This window comes from Zalophus californianus, chromosome 2 (assembly GCF_009762305.2).
Source record: "Zalophus californianus isolate mZalCal1 chromosome 2, mZalCal1.pri.v2, whole genome shotgun sequence".
NCBI classification, from domain to species: Eukaryota; Metazoa; Chordata; class Mammalia; order Carnivora; family Otariidae; genus Zalophus; species Zalophus californianus.
In genome coordinates this window covers 70,958,496-70,973,267 of record NC_045596.1, presented here as the reverse complement: position 1 = coordinate 70,973,267, position 14,772 = coordinate 70,958,496, and the positions used below count along the sequence as shown (strand labels likewise).

The following is a 14,772-nucleotide window of genomic DNA, read 5'->3' as shown; positions in this document are numbered from 1 at the left end:
CTAGACTTCTCCAAAAAAAATCTTGTGGGTTTTTCTTTTCTGATCATCACTGGTTGAGTGATTACTGTCACTGCCTTCACTGTCACTTCCATTGTTGCCGTTACCAGACTTGCTCTTGTTGTGACTCTTATCACCGTCAGATGCACTGTCGCTGCTGTCGCTGCTGTCGCTGTCACTACCGTCGCTGCTGTCGTTGTTGCTCTCACTGCTGTCGCTGCTGTCGCTGTCACTGCTGTCACTGTCGCTGCTGCCTCTGCTGCCACTGCTGTCGCTGCTGTCACTGTCACTACTATCGCTGCTGTCACTGCTGTCGCTGTCACTGCTGCCACTGCTGTCGCTGCTGTCACTGTCACTACTATCGCTGCTGTCGCTGCTGTCGCTGTCACTGCTGTCACTGCTGTTGCTGCTGCCGCTGCTGCCACTGCTGTCGCTGCTGTCGCTGTCGCTGTCACTGCTGTCACTGCTGTCACTGCTGCCGCTGCTGTCGCTGCTGTCGCTGCTGTCACTGTCACTACTGTCGCTGCTGTCGTCATTGCTGTCGCTGCTGTCGCTGCTGTCACTGTCACTATCATTGCTGTCGCTGCTGTCACTGTCGCCCTTGCTGCTGTCGCTGCTGTTGCTGCTGTCACTGTCGCTGCTATCACTGCTGTCACTGTCGCTCTTTCTGCCATCATTGCTGTCGCTGCTGTCGCTGCTGTCGCTGCTGTCACTGTCGCTCTTGCTATCACTGCTGTCGCTGCTGTCGCTGCTGTCACTGTCACTACTATCACTGCTGTCGCTGCTGTCACTGTCGCTCTTGCTGCTATCGCTGCTGTCGCTGCTGTCGCTGCTGTCGCTGTCACTACTATCACTGCTGTCGCTGCTGTCGCTGCTGTCGCTGCTGTCGCCGTCACTGCTGTCACTATCTGATTTGCTGTTGCTGTCACTGCTGTCACCACCACTGTTGTCACTACTATCTGATTTGCTGTTGCTGCTGTCACTACTATCTGGTTTACTGTCACTATCACTGCTGTCACTACTGTCACTGCTATCACTGCTGCCTGACTTGCTGTCACTACTGTCGCTGCTGTCACTACTGTCACTGCTGTCGCTACTATCGCTGCTGTTGCTGCTGTCACTGCTGTCTGACTTGCTGTCACTGCTGTCACTACTATCACTACTGTCGCTGCTGCCACTACTGTCGCTGCTGTCGCTGCTGTCACTACTATCACTGCTGTCGCTATCACTGCTGTCACTGCTGTCACTATTACTGCTGTCGCTACTGTCACTGCTGTCACTGCTGTCGCTGCTGTCACTGCTGTCACTGCTGTTGCTACTGTCTGATTTATCTTTGTTGCTGTTTGATTTGCCATTCTCATCGCTCCCGTTTCCATTGTCATTACTGTCACTATCATTAGCATCTGATGTGCTGTCACTGTCATTATCACCTCCTCCATTTGAATCACTGTCATTGCCGTTATCTTTTGATTCATCAGAGTTATAACCAGTATCTCCTCGGCTATTACTGTCATTGTCACCTTCAGAATCAGCACCATCATTGCCATTAGATTCATCACTGCTATTGGGATCATCTCCTTGCATGGATTTGTCATCAAACCCATAGCTGTCATATCCATCACTGTTACTGTCACTACCTGTTTTGCTGTGTGCAGCCTTATTTCCAGGTTCTGATTTCTGACCGGGTCCTTGTATGTTGTCAGTCTCTCCTGGTGTCTTGACATTTCCTTTGCTCATGACCATTCCTTGTTGTCTTTTACTCTCTTTATCTTCACTGAATTTCCCAGCTCCTTTGGTAATATTGTTTCTGTTGCCACTACTGGGACCTTCCATTTCTATTCCCTGTGGAAAGATGGAGAAAAGAATGATAGTTAGTGGATGGTATGCTGCAAAATTGCATTGGTCTGAGGAAGACAGACTGGGGAATGTGACCAGAGAAACGGAAGTTCAGCTTCCAGTACTTCATAAACTTCTGTTTGTAAGAATGTGCTTTATTCACTTGAGAGAACTCCAGTGTTTAGGTTATATAACAACCCATTCACACCTTAGTCAGTAGGAACTTGTGTGAACAGTTACATGGTATATCAGTTTTTATAGAATTGTAACCAAATTTTCAGAAATGTCTGTTTTTAAATTGTTCTGGGGGCACCTGGGTGGCTCAGTCAGTTAAGCGTCTGGCTTTGGCTCAGGTCATGATCCTAGGGTCCTGGGATTGAGCCCCACATCAGGCTCCCTGCTCAGCGAGGAGCCTGCTTCTCCCTCTCCCTCTGCTATATCATCCCCCCCCCAACTTGTGCTCTCTCACTCTCATTCTCAAATAAATAAGTAAATAATAAAATCTTCTTAAAAAATTGTTCTGTATCAGAGTTTAATAAGGACTCTAACTTTCCCATTAAATATTTGAGTAATTTAGGTGCACAAATAGATGAATGCTCATTATGATTTATTTTTGTGTTACCATCAGTGAATGGAGGGGGAGAATTTAAACTGCCATTGAAAGAAATCAGCTTCACAAACTAACCTTATCTTGGCTCTTCCCAGTAGCACCTGGCTCTGCTTCATCGGTGATTTTCTTTTCCACAGCTTTGTTTTCTCTGTAATTGGGCTTTTGCATGTCCTCTGTTATTGGGCTATCTTTGTCTTTGGAAATACCGTCAGAATCCTCCTCACTCTTGGAAGTGTTGTCTCCATTGATGTCATGGGGATCTTCTTTGTCTTCAGGGTCATCATCTTCACTACTAATTGAATTTTGACCTAAACTATTGTCATTGTCATCTCTTCCATGAGGCTGACCCTCTTGGCCCTTGCTGTTATCAGTGCTTTCTTTTCCATTCCCTGTTTCTTCACCTTCACCATCACCAGAGCCCTGATCTTCATCCTCCTCTGCTCCATTCCCACTAGGATTCCCATCAGAATTATCCAGGCCATCATCTTCTCCATTGCCAGCTACACTTCCCCCTGGTGTTACTCCTGCTTCCTGATTCCCATTTCCCTCACTTTCCCTCTCAGGTGTTACTTGACCTGTATCACCCTCATTTCTACAGGAATTCCTGTTTATTTCATCCTTATGGCCTGTACTGTTATTCCTTCCAGCTATTTGATGGTCATCTTCTTGGACAACAGTGGCATTCTCACTCTGACTTGCATCTCCAACATCTCCTCCATTGTTCAAATTATTATCAGTATTTCTATTAGTATTGCTCCCATTTGCTCTTCCAGCATTGTCGATGATACTTACTTGTCCCCTGATGCCATTTGCTGTGGCGCTACCTTTTCCATTTATCCCATCATAACCATATGTTTCTAGTTTTCCTGTGACCCCATTTTGATCCTCACTATTCCCTTCGTCATTTACTAACATGGAATGTGTAGAAGAACTTTTCCCTCCTATTTCTGCCCACTCAGAGCCATTTCTTTCTTCTTTGTAACCATGTTTGGTATATTGTTGCCTTCCTCTTTCATTTTCAGGGGGGACACCACTTTCTTTGGTGGTATCATTGGCATTTAACTCATCCTGGAAAAGAGAAACAATTCAAAATAATTGAAGTAAAACAAACTGAAAAGATAAGCATCAATTTTCTGGAAGTTAATAGAATTTAGGGGCGTCTGGGTGGGGCAGTCAGTTAAGCATCTGCTGCAGTCGGTTAAGTGTCCTGGGATGGAGCCCCATGTCAGGCTCCCTGCTCAGCGAGGAGTCTGCTTCTCCCTCTGTCCCTCCCCCTGCTCGTGCTCTCTCTCATGTTCTCTCTCTCAAATAAATAAATAATTAAAAAAAGAATTTAAAAATGGCTTAGAAACACATTTTATATCCTATACCTACCTGTATTGGCACTTTTGCTTTTTCTAGAAGATTTAAATTTACAAATTTGTCAACAGCATGTCTCTCCAATGGCTTGATTTGAAGAACCTACCAAAAGGAAAATATTGGAAATTTAAAACATTCTAATTTTGTGTACATGCACGCATGCACACATACATACAGACAGACATTTTTCTCTAAATGAAGAAAACATATATAATGCAAAGGCCAAAGTATGATCGAATAAAGCTTGTTACACAGCTTATGTGGAATTTAAACTGGGCATAGAGATACTTTTCACAATGGTATTACCAATTTTATTGATACTAACCAGACCATTTATCTCAAGGAGGATTGTCTTTTATAAAAATGAGGAGATAGACCTTGGTGTTTCTGTACAAGCCTCCCACACTAGCACAAGACCCACCTTAAGTATAATCCTGGCCATACCCCTAAGAAAATAGCAGGCATGACCAGAGCCAGTGCAGAAACAAAATCAAGTAATTTGCTACTTCTGTCCTTCAGGAGTACATTTGAAATAGTTGAGAAAATTCTCACCTGCATAAATACCAGATTGTTTGATATTATGAAAGCATACCAAAATGTTACCTATAGCAGGGTAACATAATTTCAAATGGTTTAATTTTCCTAATTTTTTCACTGTTGGTGTTTATCTGTATATTCTAAATTTTTCTTGAGCATTAAAAAAATAATTATCTGAGTGAAACATTAATTTTCTCCTGTGGTGAAAAAATCTTATTTTTTCCTACTTTCATTCCTTGAAAATTTCCTTTAAAATGTAGGCTTCATTGATATTATAATGAAATTCATAGGGCATGAGCAAAGATGGCTAAAGTCTCCATGGCTTTTGGGCATTAAATGTAAATTAATCTGAATGAATTTTAAAAATTTGTGTGTTATCTTTGTGCAGGGGCCATGCTAATATTCTCTGTATTATTACAATTTTAGTATGTGTGCTGCCAAAGCAAACACAATCTGAATAAATTTTAAAAGTAATAATCCATCTGACAAGACATGAGTTTCAGTTAGAGGAATGGGAGCATGAATTGGAGTGCATATTTGGGTTTGTTGAGACCCCCAAAGAAATCTTGTAAAGTCTTTCATGCAAATCTAAATGTTTAGGCACAGCTTATCTTCAAAGTCTTAAGGAAATATATATTATTTAATGTTAGGTTAAAAGAGATAACAAAGTGAGGAGATTTTCTGAGGAATACATACTTACTGGAAAAGCCCATGCTGCTGCCCAAATGCAAAAATATATAATTATCTTCATTTTCCTTAGGAATATTAATCAGTCTGTTTTTAAAGAAAAAAGGACAGCACAAAATTACTTATAAAGCGAAAGATGATAACCATGGTAAGGTATTATTTTGGTCAGTTAGCATTTGATGTTTTCCTGGGCAAGGAGTGTATATCCAACATGAGAAGAAGGCTGTCAAGACTCAGTGTTACAGAAGAAACACATTTTATATCTGTTTTATATGGAGTGCTCACAGACACGTACAGGGGGCATCATCAGGCTCAGCACTGAGGTAACTAACTAGACCTTTTCTGCCTATGCCAATGAAGGGGCACAGCCATGTAGTTACAAAGGACACAACCATAACTCTGTCTTGCTATTCTTGATGGTGGTAACATTTCTTCTGAATAATTGTAATCAAGTATTACTAATTCTAAGATTATTGCTAAAAGATGAATCATTTATCATCCCCACCCCAAATCCGCACAAGTGGGCTATGGGACACTGTAAAGGAAAGAAATAACTAGCATCAAGGAGCCTTGGCTAGTGGAAGGAACATGAAGTTTGGATTTAGAGACCTAGGTTCAAGTTCTACCTCTGCTATTTAATGTGTGAACTTGAGAAATTTAAGTGGTTTTATTAAGCCTTTGTTTCCTCCATCTGGGATAATAATACCTACACTTCGGGATTATCCCAGCTACCTTAGCAGAAGAATTTTCTCTGAGAAGCATTCTCTTGACTCCTTGTCAAAGGCCATTTGGTCTCTATCCTTTTTACACCCAGCAGCTTCTATAAACCTCACTGGTAGCATACTGCACTGTTTTAGCATAGCCTGATTACTTTTATGTTCCTCTGACCTACTGAGAGCTCTGAAGCCTAGGAGAATGTGTTGGTAATCACTATATTCGAATACATAGCACAGAAAGAGATGTTTTATGAATATTGTTGGTGAATAAATACATATTATTATAAGCATAACTAGCAGTGTTCTGGGTATTTAGCAATCCCTTTATAAATGATAGCAATTATTATGTGGAGCTTCTAGAAACATGATCCTTTTTTCCTGTTAGAATTCACATTCAGGGGTGCCTGGGTGGCTCAGTCGTTAAGCATCTGCCTTCTGCTCAGGTCATGATCCCGGGGTCCTGGGATGGAGCCCCACATCGTGCTCCCGGCTCTGCAGGAGGCCTGCTTCTCCCTCCCACTCCCCCTGCTTGTGTTCCCTCTCTCGCTGTGTCTCTATCAAATAAATAAATAAAATCTTTTAAAAAAGAATTCACATTCAGATATGGTATAATATATATTTTGATATATTGGAATAGACATTGTATAGTCCATGTGAATCAAAACTTTAAATTGCTATTACTGAAAATTGGATTTCTTGGTGTAATGATACTATTACCACAGAAAGGAAGAGTTTTACTCCTATTTCATGAACTCCCACTGAGTTTACAGATTACAATAATGCATGTCATAAAATAGCTTTGATTGAATTTAATGTTGATAATGGAAACATAATAAAATCTTAGTGATATCAACTGTCATAGAATTTTATTGGCATTTCCTCACAGAACAGAGGACATGTTTTCTGAGAGGAAAAAAAGGCTTACTCTTATGGCTATTCAGTAGAAAGCCAAGAATAGCTAGACTTTCTTCAAAAATCCTATAGATTAAAAATGAAGCTGAAGTGACCTCAGGACAAGTATAATGCAGAACTCGGGGGCATAGATGTTGAAGGGCAGCTGCTTAGTAAGCAGGGGCTATACGGTACTTTGCAGTACCAAACCTAATTATTACACAGACTCTGCCAAAGGCTGGTCTACACTGATTTGGAGGAACCATGGTATCCTAGAAAGGTACCTGTAGTGAAGGTAATGGTTATACACATCCCATTCTAAACTGCAATCCAGCAATCTGACTACTTTGGTTCTCTTTCATATCCACTCCAGAACAATTGCACAATGCACCATGATGCTTGCTACTGTATTCACAGGTAGGTAAATAGCTCAAAAGATTGTTACAGAAGTAGCCCCAGTTTTATCAGCCTGAAACCTCTTTCATTTTCTAAACCTGTTATGATATCATGAAACAGAAAAAGTATGTGATAGAGGTCAGAATCTCCAGATAACCTAAGTAAAATTATTTTGATCTAGCTTTCAAAACCCTCATGCCAGTAGGCAAAAAAAAAAACCTGATCTTTTAGGATGAAGGTTGATTTTTCAGGGACCAAAAAATTAAATGTAAACTGGGATGCAGTCATTCATTCAACTTTTGAAGACCTAATGTGGACCAGATACTGAGCCCTGGAAATAGATATGAGCCCTACCTCTTGGAGCTTAACTCTGAGTGGATTAGCCAGACTTTGAAGTAAATGTACCAGAATGTGTTGAATAAAATTCCCAAATCCATGTTTATTTCCTGAGTCAGTATTTAAATGTCACTATTGTTACTCTTTGTTTCTTTACTTTTTTATTAAATGCCATCACATCTTATATTGCAATGGTAAGGCTAAAAAATGTCTTTAACTAGATTCAAGATTCTTAAAGATGGTCTTTGTAGATAAAAAATAACAGTAATGGAGCTATCGTAAATTATGTGTAAAATATTCTAATCACTCATTTCGTTGTTAATATTTTAGATTTACAATATTTGCTTCATCTTATATATACTTTTCTTATTAGCAACTGATATTTTAACATAGTAGCTGTAAAAAAAATTCCTATTCTTCAGTGATCCAATATTTTGCTAGATGGAATTAGCATCCCTCACCATATAATTTTCTGTTATCTTTTAACACATAGTCTTGATTTGCCAAGTCAAAAGGGAAGGACAAAAATCTAATCATAAGGGTTATTCACTTCTAAAAATCAAGTCAGCTTCTGCTCTGAAATTAAAATTTCTACAAGAATCAGTTAGTTCTGAGTAAAGAGGATGTTTCAACTTACCTTAAAAGCCTTCGAAGGGACTTTGAAAATCCAGGATTTCTTATCTTTCGCTTTGAAGACTGAGAGAGGCTCACTATCCTGGACTTTTGCATGACAATTTTGTACCTGCTGAAATTTAAACTCAGTTTGATAATTTTCTCAACCAATCACTGTTTAGGATCCCTGATATGGGGTTATAAAGTATCACCATGTCTATGAAGCACATAATAACTTCCCCTACTTCCTTCACATACTGACATGTATTTGCTCACTAAACCATTCGGTTCCAAGGGACTAGACTTATTTTCACTTAATTAAATAGCTCCCAGAAGGCTGTTTTGCATCTTAAATATAGAGAATCAGTGTAACGTATCTGAAAAGAGCCACTTAAACTCTATCACCCTGACATTTCTTGTCTTAACTAAGGTTGACAATCTAAGAAAACTCTAGGTTTCTTTAGTAAATATGACTGCCTATTTAAGACTCCTATCATTCCTGAGGTAGGTATTAAAGTTTCTGTGCTATAATTCAAGAAACTGTCCACAGGCAACAGCCTGACATTGCCTGAGGGGTCTTTAGCATATATAAATAGTAACTCGCATGAAATCTCTCTGACCTAAATAAACAGTCATGTGAGGCTCAAAAATGTTATCAGTTTAGTAGTATTCAAACTGAATTTTAAAAAATATTCAAAATAGCAAAAGTTATTGTAAGATAGCTAGATGTGCAAAAGTGCATACAGACAATTGATTTAGCTCTCAATTATCTCTGTTTGTGTCAACTGTGAGGGACAAAATAGAAAACCAGACAGTATTTTTAGCAGAAAGTTTTGCTACCCTGAACTTACCATTCTCCTGAACCCCAGATGTATGCAATAATGCAGGTAATCCCTAAACCATTTGTCCAGTTTGTGTGTTCAAAAACTTGACGATCTATGTCTCTCCATGTACTTATTCAGAACTTTCAAGAATATTTCAATCTTTTTTTTATATTATAATACCAAAGAATGTGAACCCCATAAAAGCACTAATATACCACTACCCAACAGTGGAAACTTCAGAATATATATATAGAACTATTACAGGGAATACAGTAAGATTGAAGAGGAATGAAGGGAATGGAAAGATAATTTGCCATGAAGCTGTGTTTTCATTAGCAAGCACTTTGTTTTTATTTAGATAGCATGTTTATGTGGTTGCCTTAAAGGGCCTCACCAAATTTTAAGGAGTCCTAAGTCACTCCTGGGAGCAATTTTACGCCTTCTCTCACACAAGACACCAGGGGAGATTAATGAACTAAACCTGTCTTCATTTAACTTGAATTAATAATATGTCAATAATTGATAGAACTAGTAGGCAGAAAATCATTGCAGATAACAAGATTTAAAAAGAAATAGGGGTGCCTGAGTGGCTCAGTCGTTAAGCATCTGCCTTCGGCTCAGGTCATGATCCCAGGGTCCTGGGATCCAGCCCTGCATCGGACTCCCTGCTCTGCGGGAAGCCTGCTTCTCCCTCTTCTACTCCCCCTGCTTGTGTTCCCTCTCTCCCTGTGGTCTCTCTCTGTCAAGTAAATAAATAAAAATCTTTTTAAAAATTTTTTAAAAATAAAAAGAAATATCAGCCAACTTGATCTAATTGACATTTATTGAACACTTCATCCAACTACAGCAGAATAAACATTCTTTTCTAGTGCAGGTGGAATATTTACCAAGACAGACCATATTCTAGGCCCCCCAAAAAATCTCAACAAAACTCATGGCTTACTGACCACAAAAGAATTTAATTAGAAGTCAGTAACTGAAAAAAAAGAATCAATATCAGAAAGATCTCTGAAAAACCCAAATATTTGGAAGCTCAATTACATATTTATAAAAAACCAATGGGTACAAGAGGAAACCAAACAGAAATTCAAAATATATTGGATTAAAAAAATGAAAACACAACAATTTACCAAAATTCGCAGGATGTTACTGAAGCACTTCTTATGGGGAAATTAATAGCACTAAATGCCTGTGTTAGAAAAGAAAAAGTTCTTAAAACAATGACTATGACTTCCACCTTAAATAACTACAAAATTTTTTTAAAAAATTAAATTCAGGGGCGCCTGGGTGGCTCAGATGGTTAAGCATCTGCCTTCGGCTCAGGTCATGATCTCCAGGTCCTGGGATGGAGCCCCACGTCCGAGCTCCCAGCTCAGTAGGGAGTCTGCTTCTTCTTCTCCCTCTGCCTCTCCCTCTGCTTCTGCTCTTTCTGTGTGTGTCTCTCTCAAATGAATAAATAAAATCTTTAAAAATAAATAAATAAAAATTAAATTCAAATTAAGTAAAAGAAAGGAATTAATAAAAATCAGAACTGAAATCAACAAAATAGAAAAAAGCAATAGAGAAAATCAATGAAACCAAGAGCTGGATTTTTGAGAAGTTTACTAAAATTTATAAGACTCTAGTCAGATTAATCAGTAATATGAGAGAAGACATAATTATCAATATAAGAAATGAGAGAGGTGAAAATACTACAGATTCTGTAGACATTAAGAGATAAAAAGGGAATATTATGAACTTTTGCCAGTAATATATTCAACAACTATAGAAATGGATAGACTCCTTGAAAACACCAAGGCTCACTCAAGAAGAAATGGATAACTTGAATAGCCCCATATCTATTAAAGAAGTTAAGTTCATAGTTAAACCTTTCCCCCAGCTGCCTTTCTTCATTTCATACTCTCTCTGCCACTTCTAATCTAAGCTGTCAGCATCTCCACTGATAGAAATTTTTTAAGAAGCCTTCCATAGATTTCACAAGAGTTCACTCAGTCATATCCCCAGATCTTTCCACATAATCCTTTCTAAACCTTTGGCTTTTGCTAAGGTGGCAGAAGGATGAGGTTAGCCTCATCCAAATAATCTCTTTACCTTAAGGTCAACTGATTAGTAAACTTAATTATATTTGCCAAATCCCTTTTGCCACATAATGAGACATAATCATGGAAATGATTCATCATCATATTTATACATTCTCCTCACACTCAAAGGAGAAGGGATTATATAAGCATGAGGGTCATTAGAGGTCATCTTAAAATTCTGTCTACCATACACTTTATAGTAAAAGAAAATAGATCAGTGGCTTCATGGACCAGGGGAAAAGGTGGAAGAAAGGGAGGAAGGGATTATAAAGGGTCATGAGGAAATTTTGATGGATATTTTTTACTCTCTTAATTGTGGTGATGGTTTCATAGGTATATACACATGTCAGAACTTATCAAAATGTACACTTTAAATATATACAGTTGATTGTGTGTCAGTGATACCTCAGTAAAGTTGTTAGGGGAAAAAAGTAATTAACACATTTCAAATCGTGTAAATTGAGAAGTTAAAACTGTGGCTTTAATAAGGGTTTCCCAAAGGGAAACATAAACCCCAATTTATTGTGGAAACCAAACAATTAATTAAAAGTTAAGATCTGGGGGCGCCTGGGTGGCTCAGTCGTTAAGCATCTGCCTTCGGCTCAGGTCATGATCCCAGGGTCCTGGGATCGAGCCCCGCATTGGGCCCCCTGCTCGGCGGGAAGCCAGCTTTTCCCTCTCCCACTCCCCCTGCTTGTGTTCCCTCTCTCGCTGTGTCTCTCTCTGTCAAATAAATAAATAAATAATCTTAAAAAAAAAAAAAAGTAAAGATCTGTGCTCAGAGAGCTACACATTTTAGTAACTAAGCAAGTTATCTAAAAACCCTTAATTAGGATTGTTATTCTATTTCCAAGAGTTTGGAATGGAAGGCTTAACCTGGTGGATTCTCTACAACCATGACTTTGAACTATCTGCCTTCCTGTTTTCTTAAATTTGTATAAACAGTAGCTGAGGCAAATGTCAAAACTAAGGCAAGTACTGTATGTTTGCTAATTGAACATTAAAAAAAAAAGGTGAAAGTAAAAAAAAATAAAAAACTAAGGCAAGAATAGCAATAGAAGTATAGACATAGAATCTTCCAAATCAAATGATTTTAAGTTAAGTCAAGCTGGTTCAGAAACCAGCATAAGGGACCTGAGTAGGGGTTTTCTGTGTGGGCAGACCAGTGCAGTTGGCAATTGATACAATATTAAGTTTTAAGGTACAACTATAGTCTTCAGCTGTAGAAACATTTTTTTAGATATGTCTCTTCCAGCAAGGGAAAAAAAGCAAAATTAAACTATTGGGACTACAACAAAATAAAAAGCTTTCGCACAAAGGAAACCATCAACAAAACAAAAAGGCAACCTACTGAGTAGGAGAAGATATTTGCAAATGATATATTGGATAAGGGGTTAATATCCAAAATATGTAAAGAACTTACACAACACAAAGAATCCAATTTTAGAATGAGCAGAGGTCCTGAACAGACACTTCTCCAGAGAAGACATCCAGATGGCCAACAGACACATGAAAAGATGTTCAACATCACCAATCATCAGGGAAATGCAAATCTAAACCACAATGAGATACTACCACATACCTGTCAGAATGGCTAGTATCAAGAAGACAAGAAATAACAAGTCTTGGCAAGAGGTGGAGGAAAGAAACCCTTGGGCACTGTTGGTGGGAATGTAAATTGGTGCAACCGCTGTGGAAAACAGTATGGAGGTTCCTCAAAAAATTAAAAATAGAATTACCACATGATAGTAATTCCACTACTGGGTATTTACCCAAAGAAGATGAAAACAGTAATTCAAAAAGATATATGCACCCCTATATTTATTGCAACATTATTTACAATAGCTAAGATACAGAAGCAATCCAAGTATCCATCCATAGATGAATGGATAAAGAAGATGTGGTATATATACACAATGGAATATTACTCAGCCATAAAAAAGAATGAAATTTGGCCATTTGTGACAACATGGATGGACTTAGAGGGTACAGTGCTAAGTAAATCAAATCAAAGACAAATACCATATGATTTCATTCATAATTGGAATTTAATAACAAAACAAATGAACAAACAGAGACAAACAAAAGAACAGACTCTTAAATACAGAGAACAAATTGGTGGTTGCCAGAAGAGAGGTGGGTGGGGGGGATGGGCAAAATAGATAAAGGGGATTTAGAGGTATAAACTTTCAGTTATAAAATAAAAGTCATGAAGATGAAAAGTATAGCATGCAGTATAATCAATAATATCATAGGGTAATTTTATTTTTAGCTTTTTGAGGAACCTCCATACTGTTTTCCAGAGTGGCTGCACTAGTTTGCATTCCCACCAACAGAGAAGGAGGGTTCCCCTTTCTCCACAACCTTGCCAACACCTGTTTGTTTCTTGTGTTGTTGGTTTTAGTCATTGTGACAGGTGTGAGGTGACATCTCATTTTAGTTTTGATTTGTATTTCCCTGATGATCAGTGATGCTGAGCGTCTTTTCATGTCTGTTGGCCATCTGTATGTCTTCTTTGGAAAAAAATGTCCATTCATGTCTTCTGCCCATTTTTAATTGGATTATTAGTTTTTAGAGTGTTGAGTTTTATATTCTTTATATATTTTGGATACTAACACTTTACCAGATATGTCAATTTGCAAATATCTTCTCCTATTCTGTAGGTTGCCTTTTAGTTTTGTTGATTGTCTCCTTTGCTGTGCAGAAGCTTTTTATCTTGATGAAGTCCCAGAAGTTTATTTTTGTATGTGTTTCCCTTGCTTCAGGAGACATATCTAGGAAGAAGTTGTTTTGGGTGATGTCAAAGAGGTTACTGCCTGTGCTTTCTTCGAGGACTGGTTTCAGGTCTCACATTTAGGTCTTTAACCCATTTTGAATTTATTTTTGTGTATGGTATAAGAAAGTGGTCCAGTTTCATTTTTCTGCATGTTGCTGTCGAGTTTTCCCAACACCATTTGTTGAAGAGACAATCTTTTTCCCATTGGATATTCTTTCTTGCTTTGTCAAAGATTAATTGACCACTACTAGGTATTTACCTAAACAATAGAGAAATACGAATTCAAAGGGATACATGCATCCTGATGTTTATAGCAGCATTATCTACAATAGCCAAATTATGGAAACAGTCCAAGTATCCATAGACTGATGAATAAAGAAGATGTGGTATATATATAATGGAATATTATTCAGCCATCAAAAAGAATGAAATCTTGTCATTTGCAACAATATGGTTGGAACTAGAGGGCATTATGCTAAGTGAAATGAGTCAGCCAGAGAAAGACAAGTACCATATGATTTCGTTCATATGTGGAACTTAAGAAACAAAACAAAGGAGCAAAGGCGAAAAAAGGAGAAAGAGAGAAGCAAACCAAGAAACAGACTCTTAACTATAGAGAACAAACTGATGGTTACCAGAGGGGAGGGGGGTAGGGGTATGGATTAAATAGGTGATAGGGATTAAGGAGCACACTTGTGATGAACACCAGGGGTTGTATGGAAGTGTTGAATCACTATATTGCACACCTGAGACTGATATTACCTTGCACGTTAACTGGAATTTAAATAAAGACTTTTAAAAATAAAATGAAAACACTTATACCTTAAAAAATAATATCATAATAATGTTGTATTGTGACAGAAGGTGACTGCACTTACTGTGGTGAGCACTGAATAATGCATAGAACTGTTGAATCACTATGTTATACGCCTGAAACTAATATAACATTGTAAGTCAATTATACTTCAATAAAAAAGCTGTAAGATACTGAGAGATTGCTTTAGTTAAAAGAATAATTTATGAACATGTTTTTATTAATGAATTTATGCCACAAAGTTTATATATAAATAATATGTTAATAAAATAAAAATACTATAGGTAAGACATGCAAAGT

The 14,772-nt window shown here is 38.1% G+C and overlaps 1 protein-coding gene and 1 non-coding gene across 2 annotated transcripts; both read right to left on the bottom strand.

Moving 5' to 3' along the window:
- On the bottom strand, positions 1–5,090 carry LOC113925538 (dentin sialophosphoprotein). Its single transcript, XM_027600092.2, has 4 exons — positions 5,040–5,090; positions 3,818–3,904; positions 2,519–3,511; positions 1–1,839 (listed from the first exon to the last, which is right to left on the bottom strand). Exons 1-4 carry the CDS (start codon positions 5,088–5,090, stop codon positions 1–3), a joined length of 2,970 nt encoding a protein of 989 aa, XP_027455893.2.
- On the bottom strand, positions 4,682–4,789 carry LOC113926064. The gene has a single exon (XR_003521148.1). It is a non-coding gene; the product is annotated as a U6 spliceosomal RNA (small nuclear RNA).
- Positions 5,091–14,772: the final 9,682 nt, after the last annotated feature.

Excerpts from the sequence above, each read along its gene's own strand:
- LOC113925538 (XM_027600092.2), bottom strand. The coding sequence starts at position 5,090 with ATGAAGATAATTATATATTTTTGCATTTGGGCAGCAGCATGGGCTTTT. Across the intron at positions 3,905-5,039 it reads CAGCAGCATGGGCTTTTCCA|GTTCTTCAAATCAAGCCATT; the intron begins GTAAGTATGTAT and ends TCCTTTTGGTAG. Across the intron at positions 3,512-3,817 it reads AAGCAAAAGTGCCAATACAG|GATGAGTTAAATGCCAATGA; the intron begins GTAGGTATAGGA and ends TCTCTTTTCCAG.